Source organism: Ipomoea triloba, chromosome 3 (genome assembly GCF_003576645.1).
Source record: "Ipomoea triloba cultivar NCNSP0323 chromosome 3, ASM357664v1".
In the NCBI taxonomy this organism is placed as follows: Eukaryota; Viridiplantae; Streptophyta; class Magnoliopsida; order Solanales; family Convolvulaceae; genus Ipomoea; species Ipomoea triloba.
In genome coordinates, this window is record NC_044918.1 from 5,701,424 (window position 1) to 5,715,773 (window position 14,350).

General features: G+C 36.0%; 2 protein-coding genes and 1 non-coding gene across 5 annotated transcripts; 1 reads left to right on the plus strand and 2 right to left on the minus strand.

Annotated features, from left to right (window-relative positions):
• Positions 1–359: 359 nt before the first annotated feature.
• Positions 360–431, plus strand: TRNAQ-CUG. The gene has a single exon. It is a non-coding gene; the product is annotated as a tRNA-Gln (tRNA).
• A 2,241-nt stretch (positions 432–2,672) lies between these two features.
• LOC116014005 (60S ribosomal protein L6, mitochondrial-like) lies at positions 2,673–6,591 on the minus strand. Of its 3 annotated transcripts, XM_031253986.1 has the most exons (3): positions 6,449–6,591; positions 3,669–3,990; positions 2,673–2,947 (listed from the first exon to the last, which is right to left on the minus strand). In XM_031253986.1, exons 1-2 carry the CDS (start codon positions 6,480–6,482, stop codon positions 3,677–3,679), a joined length of 348 nt encoding a protein of 115 aa, XP_031109846.1. In that variant the 5' UTR covers positions 6,483–6,591; the 3' UTR covers positions 2,673–2,947; positions 3,669–3,676. The 3 variants fall into 3 exon arrangements, with proteins under 3 accessions (XP_031109846.1, XP_031109845.1, XP_031109847.1); XM_031253985.1 differs by lacking the exon at positions 2,673–2,947 and having other exon boundaries at positions 3,349–3,990; XM_031253987.1 differs by lacking the exon at positions 2,673–2,947 and having other exon boundaries at positions 3,349–4,089; positions 6,449–6,559.
• Positions 6,592–11,896: 5,305 nt separating this feature from the next.
• Positions 11,897–14,350, minus strand: LOC116014276 (SCARECROW-LIKE protein 7). Its single transcript, XM_031254300.1, has one exon. The coding sequence runs from the start codon at positions 14,167–14,169 to the stop codon at positions 12,346–12,348; it is 1,824 nt and encodes a 607-aa protein (XP_031110160.1). The 5' UTR covers positions 14,170–14,350; the 3' UTR covers positions 11,897–12,345.

Here is a 14,350-nt window from a genome sequence, read left to right on the forward strand (position 1 = left end):
TTAAAATTTATAAAATCAAAATTTGAAATACTAAAAATTTAAAATCAAACAAATTAAATTCGAGCTCAAAATTGAACTCGAGCTTGAACAAATTGCTTGCGAGCAGCTCGAAAATTACCGAGCTCGAGCTCAAGCATCAGTTCTCAGGCTCGATCAAGCTCGAGCCACCCAAGACTCGAGCTCGGCTCGTTTACACCCCTAGTTTGTGATTGTCAAAAACTCAGCTGCTCTAATCGGGTTTGATCAAGATTGGATTATTCTCGAGCTATAAGATGTGGTGCAGTATGTAAAAATAATGACAATAACAACAGGAGAAAACAATTCATTAAATATGCTATGTATACAGGTTGTAGACAAGAGGTCCCATGGTCTAGTGGTCAGGACATTGGACTCTGAATCCAGTAACCCGAGTTCAAATCTCGGTGGGACCTTTCTTTTTAATATTTTCGGTTTTCAACCTCTGTTGCCTACGGCCATTTGTTGATCGAGCAAATATTTCTTGTTTTCAGAATTTGATTAGTTTGGATCGATTTTGAACGAGTGCAATCTCAGGGGTAGAAAGAGTTTTAATACAGAGTACAAATCTCAGGGGTTTTCAGAATTTGATTAGTTTGGATCGATTTTGAACGAGTGCAATCTCAGGGGTAGAAAGAGTTTTAATACAGAGTACAAATCTCAGGGGTAGAAAGAGTTTTAATACAGAGTACATTATTATTAGGGAAAATGACACTTTTTCCTCCTATGTTATGTGCATATAGCACTTTTCTCCCCTGTATTATTAAAGTGGCAGTTTTTCCCCCTGAAATGTTAAATTGACATTGTTGCTCTTAAAAATAATTATTTCATTCATTTTTCTTCTCCAACAAATTATTACTTAGATGTAAGGATGATCATGATTCGGTTCGAACCTAACCAAACACTGTAGCAATCATACCGAAATAATATGGACGATTCTGGTTACGATTCAGAACCGAAAAAATAAAATTAAATAATTGTTGAACCGTAAACCGGAACTTAACCACAATCATATATAGTGAAAATGACCAAACACTTATTTTGATAAATCGGTACGGTTCGGTTCCAATTTCGATTTTGAACCGCCAATCAAAATTTATTTATTTATTATTTATTTTTATAATGTTATTACTTATTTAAAAATAGTCTAAATTCAAAAATTATTTTATTTTATTTTTTTCGGTGCTGAATCGTAACCGTAACCGTCTATACTATTTAAGTTCAATTGCTACAGTGTTCGATTAGGTTCATATCGAACCGTGATCTTCCATACATATTAGTAATAATTGGTTGGAGAATAAAAATAAATGAAATAGTTATTTTTAAGGGCAAAAATGTCAATTTAACATTACAGGGGATAAAACTACCACTTTTAAAATAACTGAGGAGAAAAAATTACCACTTTAATAACACAGGGGGAAAAGTGCTATATGCACATAACATAGGGAGAAAAAGTGTTATTTTCCCTTATTATTAATAGTTGTATTGTAATTTTGTTGGTCGAGCAACTCTTTCTTGTTGCTTTGGAGTTTGGATTGATTTTGAATCAGTGCAATATGCAATCTCAGGGGTACAAAGAATTTTAATACGGAGTAAATTATTAGTATTAGTTGTATTGTAATTTTAGTGATTGTCAATCATTTTTATGTAATAATATCAAGAAAAATTATAAATATTCATGATATTCCTCTATTGTCTAAAGAGAGAATATATTGTTGACTATGGTACACTTTATATTGTGGATCTTGTCCAAAATAATATCATTTAACTTTTATTTAAAAAGTTTAATTCTAACATTGTTCTAAGTTCATAATGTGTAAACGATAGATAAATTAACTTAAAAGTTAAGAGCATGTTTGGTTGGATGAAAAGTTTCTAAGGAAAAAATGGAATTTTTCTTTGTTTGATTCATGGAAAACTTTTTCCATAATGTTTTTCTTAGTTTTGAGGAAAAAATTTCCTTGGGTGAGAGTGGTATTTTGTTTTCCATGGAGGTGAGGGTGGTATTTTGTTTTTCATTGAAATTGGAAAGAAAGTATCAGATGGTTGGACTGGCACATTTATTATTCCTTACAACTGGCACATTTATTATTCCTATTATTCCTTACAATTGCGACGCCAACCAAACGGAATCAATATTCCCAGTAATTTTTTCAATTAAATTTCAATTCCATTTTCCATCAAATATTTTCCGCAAACCAAAAGCTAGTGTTTGACATATAATCATAACTATTATATAGTTTTAAGAGATATTTGGTTAAAAATTAATAATTTTTTATTATAAACTTAGTGTATTAATTTTATAAACCTGATTATGTACTTTTAGTACAACGTTGCCACAAAAGACATTATTTAAGTTACAAAATAGCATCGTTCTAAATAAAATCAACCTTGCACGATAGATCTTGGAACAATATAACGATTATAAATATTGATATCAACATGAAATCATGCTTGCTTTTTCATATTTCACCATAGCACAAATAAAACTGTCATTCAACTGTGGTTTCTAACAAATTGTAGGTGCTTGTTTCAATGTAAATAATTACAAATTAATTAGAAAACCATTGACAAGGGAAAAAAATAGAATTCTAGTCATTCTTTAAAAAAACAAAAAAACAAAACAAAAAAAAAACATCTATTGTTCTGTGAGAGAATATAACTTGCAGTTCAATATTGATGAACATGAAAATTTTCATATTTCACCCCCATAGCACAAACCAATCTACCATTCAATTGTGATTTTCTCAATCCCCTAAAATAACATATTCATTTCTATAATTTTGATCATCGATCATTTGTAGAAAATAACTGTCATTCATCAGTCATCAATTTTACAATTTTCTTTTCTTCGATTGACCGGCAGAGTTGAAAAAGCGCACCAGAGATTCTACCATAAGGGAAATATCACATCCAAGCATCCAACCATCTTCTGAAAGTCATAATGTATCATTCTTGCGGTTGAAAATAGCTTTACCAATTGCCATAAGAACATTATTTATTTATATATTTACTTTCGAATAGGATATATATATATATATATATATATATATATATATATATATATATATATATATATATATATATATAGAGAGAGAGAGAGAGAGAGAGAGAGAGAGAGGGGCTTGCGTTCAAGTGAAAAGTGAGAAGGTGCAAACTACTACAGAATGCATACAATTTAATATTTCAGGCACACAATCATCTTGGAGTAGAGTAGATTGTGTGCATTCGTGTAGATTCTCACATTCTCAACTAAGGGGTGGCTCTCATTTGAAAGCAATGTATATATATTGTCTGTTCATGGATATTATGCCCACAACTGAGAGATATCCATCCACGAGGCCACAACCAAAATGTTGGTTTTCCTTGTCAAGATAATGTGCAATCAAACAGTTTGAAATAAATACAACTTCTAAGTTGTTTCAATGTGCTTATGTTTATATCATATTGTCATAGAATGTAGAGGGAGAACACCAAATTCAAGAGCACGGAAACTGTAATACTTCCTTCCAAAGCAAACATATTGCATGACAATATCTAGAAGGGAATCAGAGTGCTATAATCTCATCAATGGAATGAAGGTTTTTGATCCCTCCAGCACATACAGTGTTTCAGCAGAGAAATTGAACGAGAAAGGTGCAAAGAAATGAAACCTGGGAGCTCATTTCGATTTTTTCCCCTGCTTCTTCTTGATCACTTCATCAATGTACATTATTCCTTTCCCTTTGTACACTTCAGGGGGCTTACAGCTTCTAATTGCTGCAGCAAACTGATGCGTTCGTTGCTTGTCGATCCCAGTGCAGCAGATCACATTGGGTTTGAAGCAGAATACGCGAACTGCAGGAGGAACAGTCAGCTCAACCTCATGACTGTAACCCAGTTTGAGGTACAATAAACGGCCCTCAAATTCTGCTCGTGCTTTGAAACCAACTCCAACAATCTTGAGAAAGCGAAAGAATTTAGCTTCCATTGCTACTGCATTCATCAATCATTCTAAGACTTCAAAATCATAATCCGCTACTTCAAACAGCAGCTAAACACCACACCAAGATTGCAACCTTTGCTTTGTAATAACTAAGAGAAAAAGTCCAATTAAACATTTCTAGATTAAAAAAATAAGAAATCGACGATCTTAGAAACGTTAAACACATCTTACAGGCATTTCATCGAACACATATCCGGCACCTCAATTGTACTAGAGAGATATTAAACATTCTTTGGTAACAGAGAGAAATTACAAGTGCAGACATAATTCTTCGTTAAGGATATGAAAAACATAAGAAATGTTTGGCAGAAATTAGCTCAAATGAAGAAGCAAAAATCATACCTTATGATACCGCCCGCTGTTGTTCTGAGTGAACAAGAGGAATGCTGTTGTGGTTAGGGATGGCAGCAAGACGGGCCAGGGGCGGGGAGTGGGATCCAGTCCCTGTCCCCGAATTGAAACCCCATTCCCCGTCCCCGTTTTTAATGAAAACATAGTTAAAATACATAAATAGATTAACCTGGTATTAACATTTGCAATTCCTAGAATGCATAATTAATAGAATAGAACAAGGTTTAGGGGTCGTTTGCTAACTTGGAAAAATGGAGAAGGAAGAATAGAAAATGGAAAACTTGTTTACTAAAACCAATTCTCCAAATCAATTCTCCATCTCCTTTCTTCCATTTCTATACAATTTTGGAGAGAACCAAAATTGAATTCTCCATTCTTCCAAATGGAAAACACACGGGTGAACAGTGCAATTCATGCCCAGAGGTCCCGGGATCGAATCTTGCTGGGAGCAGCTTTCTTCAGCAAATTCCTTTTGTCTCTTGTCTCTTGTCTCTTGCGCTATTCTTACCCCAAGGTCCCAGGTTCGAATCCTGGTGGGAGGAATTCCTTGTGTCTCTTCACTTTTGCGCTAATTCCTTTTTCTTTTTTCCTTTTTATTCCTGGTGGGAGCCGCCACCAGTTTTTGTGTTATTAAATCTCAATTTCTATTGTACTGAGGCTTCAGATTTTTCATTCTTATTATTACTACTATTATTATTAATGTTATTATTATTATTATTAAATTTCTATTATTATAATTATTATTATTGTTATTGTTATTATTATTATTAAATTCTTATTATTGTTGTTATTATTATTATTACAATTAAAATTCTTATTATTGACCACTCATAGTCCTTCGATTTTCAAATTGTTACCATCCCTAGTCCAAAGTTAATCACTCATGATCCTTCAACTATCAATTATTATTATTATTATTATTATTATTATTATTATTATTATTATTATTATTATGAAATTCTTATTATTGACCACCTAAGGTCCTTCGACTTTCAAATTGTTATCATCCGTAGTCCAAAGTTAATCACACATGATCCTTCAACTATCAATTATTATTATTATTATTACTAGTGTTTTACCCGTGCGATGCACGGACAAAATTTATGTTACTATAAATTTAAATAGAAAATTTGAAAAATATAAATATTTTAAAATGTACAATATAATAATATATTTGTAATTCCATATATTTGGTTAAGTATCTATTTTCATAGCATATAAAATTTAAATTTAAATTTTGTATAATTAATATAGTCTCTAATTAATCATGTACACATTTAGATAAATTTATAGAAAAAACTTACATAATTAATTTCATTTATTCCTAAGTGTATTTCATATATATTATGATTCCAACAATATGAATAATAACTAAGAAAATTATATTTAAAAAAGATGCAAATTTTAATTTTTGTATTAGTAAAAAAATTTGAACGACCCAGGTTTAATTGTAATTATACAATTATTATTATTATTATTATCCTTTTCCTTTTTTCCTTTTTTCATCCTTTTTATACACATTTTGTTGTTGTTGTTGTTATTATTATTATTATTATTATTGTATTTAATAAAATAAAAAAAATTAGAGAAATGAAAAACTGGAAAAATGGAGAAATGGAAAACTGAAAGGATGGAGAAGGAAAACTAGAAAAATGGAGAAATGAAAAACTCAAAATAGAAAAACAGAGAAATGAAGTAAACGACTACCACATTGTTGGCTTCACCGACTGTTTATAATGTCCATCATCATCATAATTCCTAAACAGAGAATGTCTCAACCTTCTACTGTCACTCCTCACTAATATTAAAGATCCTCAAGCTAAACCAAAATTTGAAATCAAACAGACATCCCACCAAGCATCAACCTGGTATTAACATTCCTAATTCATTAAACTACAATGATAGTCCCCTCTTTGAAGTTTGACAAATACAACATTCCTATATTCAAGCGATAAAGAATCAACCACAGAGGTTAGGTACTTAAGTATAACCACTTTAACCATCACAATTGGTTTCAGTATTTATCATTTATGGGAAATCAATTAATCTGGAAATTCTTCAAAACAAATATATTAAACAGAAGGAAAAAAAAAATACCCGCGAAGCAAGTTGGGATGGCGACGGCGAGCATGGAAGGCTGGGACCGCTGACGGCGACGGGGAGGAGGCTGGGAGTCTGGGACGGCGACAATGCGACAGAGAGGCAGAGAGGGGCGACAGGGCGTGAGGCGTGAAGTAACAGTAATGAACAGACAGAGATGAACTTAGGGTTTTCATCTTTATGTTTTTTTAAAAAAAATTATTTTATAATTTTATATATAAATATAATACATATATAATATAATATTATTCGGAGAATTGGAACGGGGATTGGGTTCGGGTTCGGGGCGGGAATGCCCTCTCAGTCCCCATTCCCGGCAGGAATGAAGAAATTCACCCCGCTTTCGTTCCCGTTCTCCAAAAAAATTTATCGAACTCGTCCTGTCAGGGCAAAAATTGATTTTCCGTGTCAAGATTGGGTTGAATTACCATCCTTAGTTGTGGTTTATTGGAAGTACAATTATACAATGGGCATTGGGTGGGCAATTTACATCATGGACTAAGGTCAAGTACATTGTAGACCATGGTCCAATATACAGAATATGACTTTATAATGTACATAATTCATGTTTATAATACACAAAATTATATAGTTGAGACATAAACGCAATATTTTAAAATAAATATATACAGAACATGTGTATTATGTTATGAATTTATGTGTCTATGTGTCTTCATCTATATAATTCTATACATTATGAATTTCAATTTCATAATGTGTATGTCTATTATGTTAAGTATTTATGTGTTTTCAGTTATATAATTATGTGCATTATAAATATGAATTTTGTACATTATGAAGTCAAATTATGTATATTGAACTAGGGTCCACAATATAATGATTGGCGTTGGGTGCGCTTGGTTCATAAGCTATATGGGTTGCAATTTAAAAAGGCCCAATTCAATTAGAGTCAATTGTTATAAATGGATCATGATCAATCGTTATACCCTGCACCACGGTGCACATAGCAATGTGCACCACGTACGTAAAACGACGTTGTTTTGGTGTTAGTGGACGCGGACGCGAATGACTCCAGGGAATTCATTATCTATAATACACATAATCATTATCTATAATACACAGAATGTTTGCCCAAAATACACAGAATATTGACACACAATACACAGAACTCATCCTCCTAACATTCGAATGCACAAATACCTCACAACCTGTGTTAATAACATGAATACACAGAATATTGACACAAAATACACAGAACTCATCCTCCTAAACATTCGAATGCACAAACACATCACAACATGTGTTACTAACATGAATACACATAACGGTTGCCTAGAATACACAGAACGGTTGCCTAGAATACACAGAATGATTGCCTGGAATACACAGAATATTAACATAAATACAAAGACCGGTCGAAACGGGAAACGTGATTTCTAAAAAAACGGATGATTAGTTTACAATGCTCAAAACGACGTCGTTTAGATACGTGATGCACATTGCTATGTGCACCGTGGTGCACGGTATAATTTGCCGATCATGATTCACCTTGAATTGTGAACTCTAATTCAAAAAAACATTCAGATTATATGTCTTCAATTAATATATTATGAGTTTTCAAAAAAAAAATTAATATATTATGTATATTTACCATTTAGTTAATAAATTATGTTAATACAGTTAACATATTATGTATTTATAGTTAATAAATTAGAGTTCATTCTATTGTTAGTTAATGATTTATAGGTATAAATTCACTTTTAGTCATTTTTTATTCAAAATATCATCTTTGGTCATAGTATTATTGTGGCATGATCAATTTTGGTACTCCATTAACAAAACAATTTAATATCGTAAAATATATGAACATTTAGGTCATCAATTATGATTTTTTAAAATAAAAAAATATAGCGGGTCAACTCATTTTGTATTTAAAAAAATCAAAATATCATTGAATTTAATGAAATTTAACGATTTTGTTGATAGAATCATGGAGGACAAAAATAGTCATGCCACAATAATATTATGACAAAATAGAGATGTTCTGAAAAGGGAGGTGAGGGGGGAGACGACGACGTAAGAGATGGGTCATCGAGATTAGGGAAGTAGGAGAGAAAGGACAGTAAGAAAGAAAGGGTGGGGAAAAGTGGAAAAATATAAAAAAGAAGCTGCGGGGAAAGGACTTATATACTGTAGTAGTTTGTAGTGTGTAGTAAATATATAAGAGGTGGGGTGTAGCACTATGGGGGTTACAATATGGAACCACATGACCATTGCCTCAGATCATAACTAATGGATACTAGTTGGTACGACCTAGCAAGCAGTTGCACGTGATATTCAGACTCGACAATCAACATTTGATACGTGATCAATCAGTCCTGACTCCCTAATTATTTTTTTCATAAATTACAATTTATTACTTATTATCACCCATAAATCCCCATTATTGCCCCTTATTACATATCTCTTCTACTATAAAAGGGAAAGTCAAGAACAAGAAAGGGACGACTCCATCTCTTTCGAGAAAACAACAATACAATATGTACAAAATTATCGAAAGATAGTCAATTTTTGGATCAACACCGTCTAAAAAGACCCGTGATTTTTACATTTCGATTTCTAAGTTAAAATTAATGTGTCTACTATTGTCTCTATTTGTTTTTTTTTTTTAAAGTTCTATTTCTCATCTGATCGGTTATATTAGCCCGTCGAGTGACTACCCCCGAGTCACAAAACCAACGTCGTCACTCCCACTGGCCACCCGCATCTCCGATCATTAAGTATGTGAAACATTATAACACCCTCATTTCCATAACCAAAATTTTCTTACAATTTTTTTTTCTCAATTTAAAATTCACTAATGTCATTGCGGAAGCATTAACTAACCAAAAGGAAATGAGCGTTACCGCTACAGTCACATATTTCTCTTATACCAAACGCTAAGACTAAAATTACCACACTAACAAATACCCAAATCCAATCTTAATACAACAAGGAAATATAACTTTACAACCAAATAATCTGTGCGCTATTCTTACACCACAAAAATAGAGTGTACAAACATGATTATTGTATTTGAAAATTAATCAAACTCTCATTATATAAGAGTGCGAGGAGACTTGAACTTTGAGTAGAATAAGATTCAATCTATAACAGTAATCTATATTATATATAAAAGTAATGATAACATCAGAAAACATAATCGATCTAACCAATTTATTAATTGCACTATGTAGTATTCAATATTATAATTTATATCGATCCAAATATTCTTAAAATATTACAACAAAATTCATTCCGTGCAAGGCGTAGGAGAAAATACTAATATCGTCAAATAACAAAATGTATAAACTAGATTGTATTGAAATGTGTATCACAAGGCTATTTGTAGATATATTTATTATAAGGTGATAGAGAAAAGTAAGTAGCTAGATGGGGGCAATGGAGCCCGGATTCTTGGTTGAGGCGTAGGCGAAAGAGAGATGCGACGTGAAAGAAATGTCACTTCACTTTTAAGGCTGACGCTTTAATTTCGTTATTCATGGCTTTCGATGCATTAACGTATGATGCATCATCATCTATCTTAAATTCTCTGTGGTTTTCACCAGGCTGCCTGCTTTTGTGCGTACCATCTTCACTGTGTTTTTAGTAGGCTTTCAATGCATTAACGTATGCATACTTCTCTGTTTTCACTCCTCCAACACCACTTCCTGTAAGCCTAGTCTACTACGCTTTCCCTTTTCCGCTCTATATCTAACCCAAATCCCCATTACTATGCCCCTTCTCTCCTTCTCATTTTTCGTTTCTCGATGTCCTCAAAAGATGAGATTCTCTTGTTCCAAGATCTTTGAACTTTTGAAGATAAGTGAAACTCTTTCGTCCCAAGGTCTCCGAGTGATCGTCTTCTCATTAACTGAGAGTACCAATGTTTGGTGGTCACATTATTGTTAATAATCTACTACGCACAACATGGTTGAAAAAGCTCCTTGAGTGCTCGAGGAGTGCCTAGCCCCTAGGACGTCTAGGTGGAGATTAAGCGGTGCTGAGGTGTATTATTTTATTTTTTATTTTTAAAATTTTTTAAAAGTATTTTCAATTTCATAAAGACTAATAATTATAAAGTATATAATACTTTAATAGTTAATACTAAAATATTAAATATTAACCAAAAAAAATCTAGAGTTTGTACAGTTTAAGATTATTTCGCACAAAATAATGTTGTTTTGAGTGAAATAGCCCATTAAAAAAACAGTAGTTAATTGGTCGACTAGGCGGCCTAGTTGGTGCCTAGGAGGTCTAGTCGGCGCCTAGGAAGCCTAGGCGGTTAGCGCCTAAGCAGCCCAGGCGGTGCGGTGCTTAGTCGACCTAGGTGGAGCTTAGACAGTCGCCTAGCCGGCCAGCGGCCTAGACCACCATTTAATGTGATACACTAGGCAGTCGACCGGCAGCTAGCGCCGCGAGGATTAATCGGCGCCTAGGCAAGATTTTTGCAACACTAATACACAAACCAACTGAACTATTATCGTTCTATATTTAACCCAAATCCCTAGGACGACGTGTTTAGTGTCCACAAGAAGCGATCAATAAGACTCAATCTTGTGTACTTATCCACAATCTACCACCTACTTAATCATTTTTTCATTTCTCGTTGCCCACAAAAGGTGAAACCGCCTCACCTTAAGGCGGCAAGTTCTTGGTGCTCACAAAGAGTCCACTAAAACTTGATCTAATATTCTTGACTATGATCTACCACTCAAAAATCAATTGAAATCTTCTAGTTCTCGTGTTACCTAGTTGACGAATAAAGATTGAGATCTGCCATTTACAAATTAACACACAAAAATTAGGATTTAGTGTCCATGTGATTGTGGGATATGAGAAAGGCCTAAATTTATTTATTGGCCATAAATTACAAAACCCATAGTTGGCACAGTGCACAGGCCAAATCAGACTGGGATTCAGATACCAGATCCAGCACAGAGTACACTGAATACTGAATAGTTCATTAAACCAAAAATCCGTGCAACCAAAGCGATTAATACACAAAATTGACAATTTCAACTTTTTAACATTAAACCCACAATGGACAGCTAGTTTGCAGGGAGAAAGGGACATCCATCCATTAATGCATTCCTATTTTCAAGTGTGCACCAGTACAGAGAAAAAGCTCATTTCTGGTATCAGTACTGGAGTGGGATGACTGAATAGGAAATGGGAAATTGCAAATCCAAAAAGGAAAGATTACAGTCTACAGAAGCAAGTCAGTAGAAATAAATATTATTAAAAAAAAAAAAAAAAAAAAAAAAAAAGAAGAAGCTTGGGTCTTTGTCATAGCCACAGCTGACAGCCCATTGCAGACAGAACCTGAGAGAAAATGACATCTTTTCCCATTCATATTTTTACCAGCCCTGCAAGCAACAAACCTTAATAGAACACCCATGTTTAAACACAATTATAAAGTTGAAACATAGTTAATAGGTAGAGTTTAATGCAAATCAATATCCATAGTAAAAACTAAAACCATATATACACAGTTACACTTGGTTCCCTGTCTTTCAACTTTCAAGAATCAAGACCTTCCCAACCCTGCCCTGAAGAAAAAAGAGGGCAGTAAGAAACTATTCCTACCAAATCTACTGAGCAAATACCACAAAACAAAAAAACAAAACCACAGAGATATAAACATGGGACCTTGATCAATCTTGATAAGTCAAGCTGCAAAGTTAATAACATCTTGGGTTGGTCTAAACTCTAAAGAGATCAAAAATATCAATGTATACTAATCTTTTTGGTCATACTGATTACAGGGAACATCAAATTAAATGACCAAGGTGGGGCTTCAGAGCTTCATGGATGGCTTTCAAAACACAATAATTGGCAAATTCATGGAAGATTTGTGGGTAAATTCTGTGATTGTTGCTTTCTTCATTCAATCAATGCCATGAAGAAACAGTGAGGAGAGGTTCATCGTTCCAGGCCAAGGAGAGAAACCCAGGTGGAGATTCAATCAGCCCATATGAAGCACTGTAACTGTAGTTCCAGAGAAGAATTTTTGCTTGGCTCATTGCGTAATGGCTGAGTGGTAGCGGCTCAAAACCTGCGCTTTCCATCAGGATTTTCCACTGTTCTTTATCTTCAGTGCACTCTCTTTTGGTCTCCTGTTCCGCCGGGCCCACCATCACGGCGATTCTCCGCCCAAGCAACAGCCTCTCCACCTGCAGCCTCTCCGGCGAGTCTCGAGGCATATTCGGATCCAGAGACTCGAAAACTAAGGAGTAGTAATTGAGCGCATTCGTGAACCTCTCCAGGAACCCGACCCGATTCAGGCTCAATTCGTATTCCCCCAACGTTACAACGCTGGGATTCAGCGATTTCGCGAGCTTCAGTGCGGCCTCCACGGTGGCCGTCGTCTCGTCCAATAAATTGTATAGCTGAAGCATGAAATTGACGGCGAGAGCATCATCCGGGTCGACCCGTAAACTGGACTCGTTTAGCTCCGGAATAGGGGTCAGAACCGGATCGAACTCGAAATTCAGATCCAAAACCTTGGCGAAGTCGCGCAAACGGTTCCCGGTTGCTAAAAGCGAGGCCGTCGGAGATTTTCCGAGCACCGGAGCGGGAATGCCGGAAATCCGAATGTATTTGGGTTTTCCGGCGGGTCGGGTTGCCAGGGCCTGTAAAAGAGCCGCCCATTGAATGCCCTGCACGATACCAAAATCAACGATGTGAATCCTCGAAGCTTTCTCGGTAGCTTCTAGAATCGCTTGGTTAGCTGTCAAGTGAGCGAACTTTGAATACGGGCAAGCGTCGTAGAAAGCTTTGTAAGACAGCGCGAACTCTTCTAAGCTCGCTTCTACGCCCATCGGAAACGGAATCGTCGCCGGTTGCCGAGAAAGCCGACTGTAGAGCGCTTCGGAGAAATAGTACGCAACTCGCTCCGTCGGATCTCCGTCCTGGGAAACCGAATCCCTCAGTCGAACCAGCGATTTCGTAGCATTGTCCGGCTCCGACTCCGCCAATCTAGCGCAGTCTACTAACGCTTTAAGTAACGGTTTTGACGATAAATTGTCCGGCGAACTGAAGGAGGTGCCCGCTGCTGCTGCTGCTACGACGTCGTTTCGGTGAGTCGGGCTTGTTTGCTGTGCCGGCGGCGAAGTTGAAGTAGGGGCCCACTCCGACGTTTGAGGTTGTAGAGGGCAAGTATTAATATTATTATTCTTCTGAGCTTCAGAGAAAATGAGATTCGAAGGCGCCGACGAGGCAATACTGAGTCGACTCGGGCCAGCAAACGGATCCGAACCGTAGAGACCGAACTCCGAGCTAGTCTGCCACGCGTCACATCCGGAGTGAAGATTGGAACTCCCCGTGGAATCCCCACCGCCTATCAAACTCTCCATCCACTCATCTGAGTCAAACTCGCCGCCCGCCCCGCCACCGAAATCAGCAAACGGAAACACCCCTCCGCCGTGCTGCTCCAAGCTCGGAAACTGAAACCCCGCCTCCGCACCATCCCCGCCCCCGCCGCCGACCTGAAACGGGTCCGCAAACGCCGCCCCGCCGAGCCCATATCCCAAACTGGGACCACCACTCAACCCCGGATGAGGCGTCTGCCATGGATTCAAGCAAAAAGAGTTCACACCCAGAATCTGTTGCTGCTGCTGCTGTTGTTGCTGCTGTTGTTCTTGCTGCTGCTTCTGCTTGATGACCTGCTGAGCAATCGCCATTAGATTTCCACTGTCCGTACACATATATGCCATTCTACTTCCAGCCAAATCCTTGCTGGGTCTTTGAATGCCAACTTACATTAAGCTTAAAGGCAGCAGAAATTGAAAGAGAGAGAGAGAGAGAGAGAGAGAGAGAGAGAGAGAGAGAGAGAGAGGGGGGGGAGAGTGAGAGTGAGAGTTTTGGTCTGATTTTATGAACCAAAAAAGCTCAGAT

Bases quoted from the DNA above. Each gene is read 5' to 3' on its own strand.
- LOC116014276 (XM_031254300.1), bottom strand. From the start codon at position 14,169: ATGGCATATATGTGTACGGACAGTGGAAATCTAATGGCGATTGCTCAG.
- LOC116014005 (XM_031253986.1), bottom strand. From the start codon at position 6,482: ATGCTCGCCGTCGCCATCCCAACTTGCTTCGCGG. The intron at 3,991-6,448 runs GTATTTTTTTTT...TGATGAATGCAG, and splicing joins CATCCCAACTTGCTTCGCGG to TAGCAATGGAAGCTAAATTC.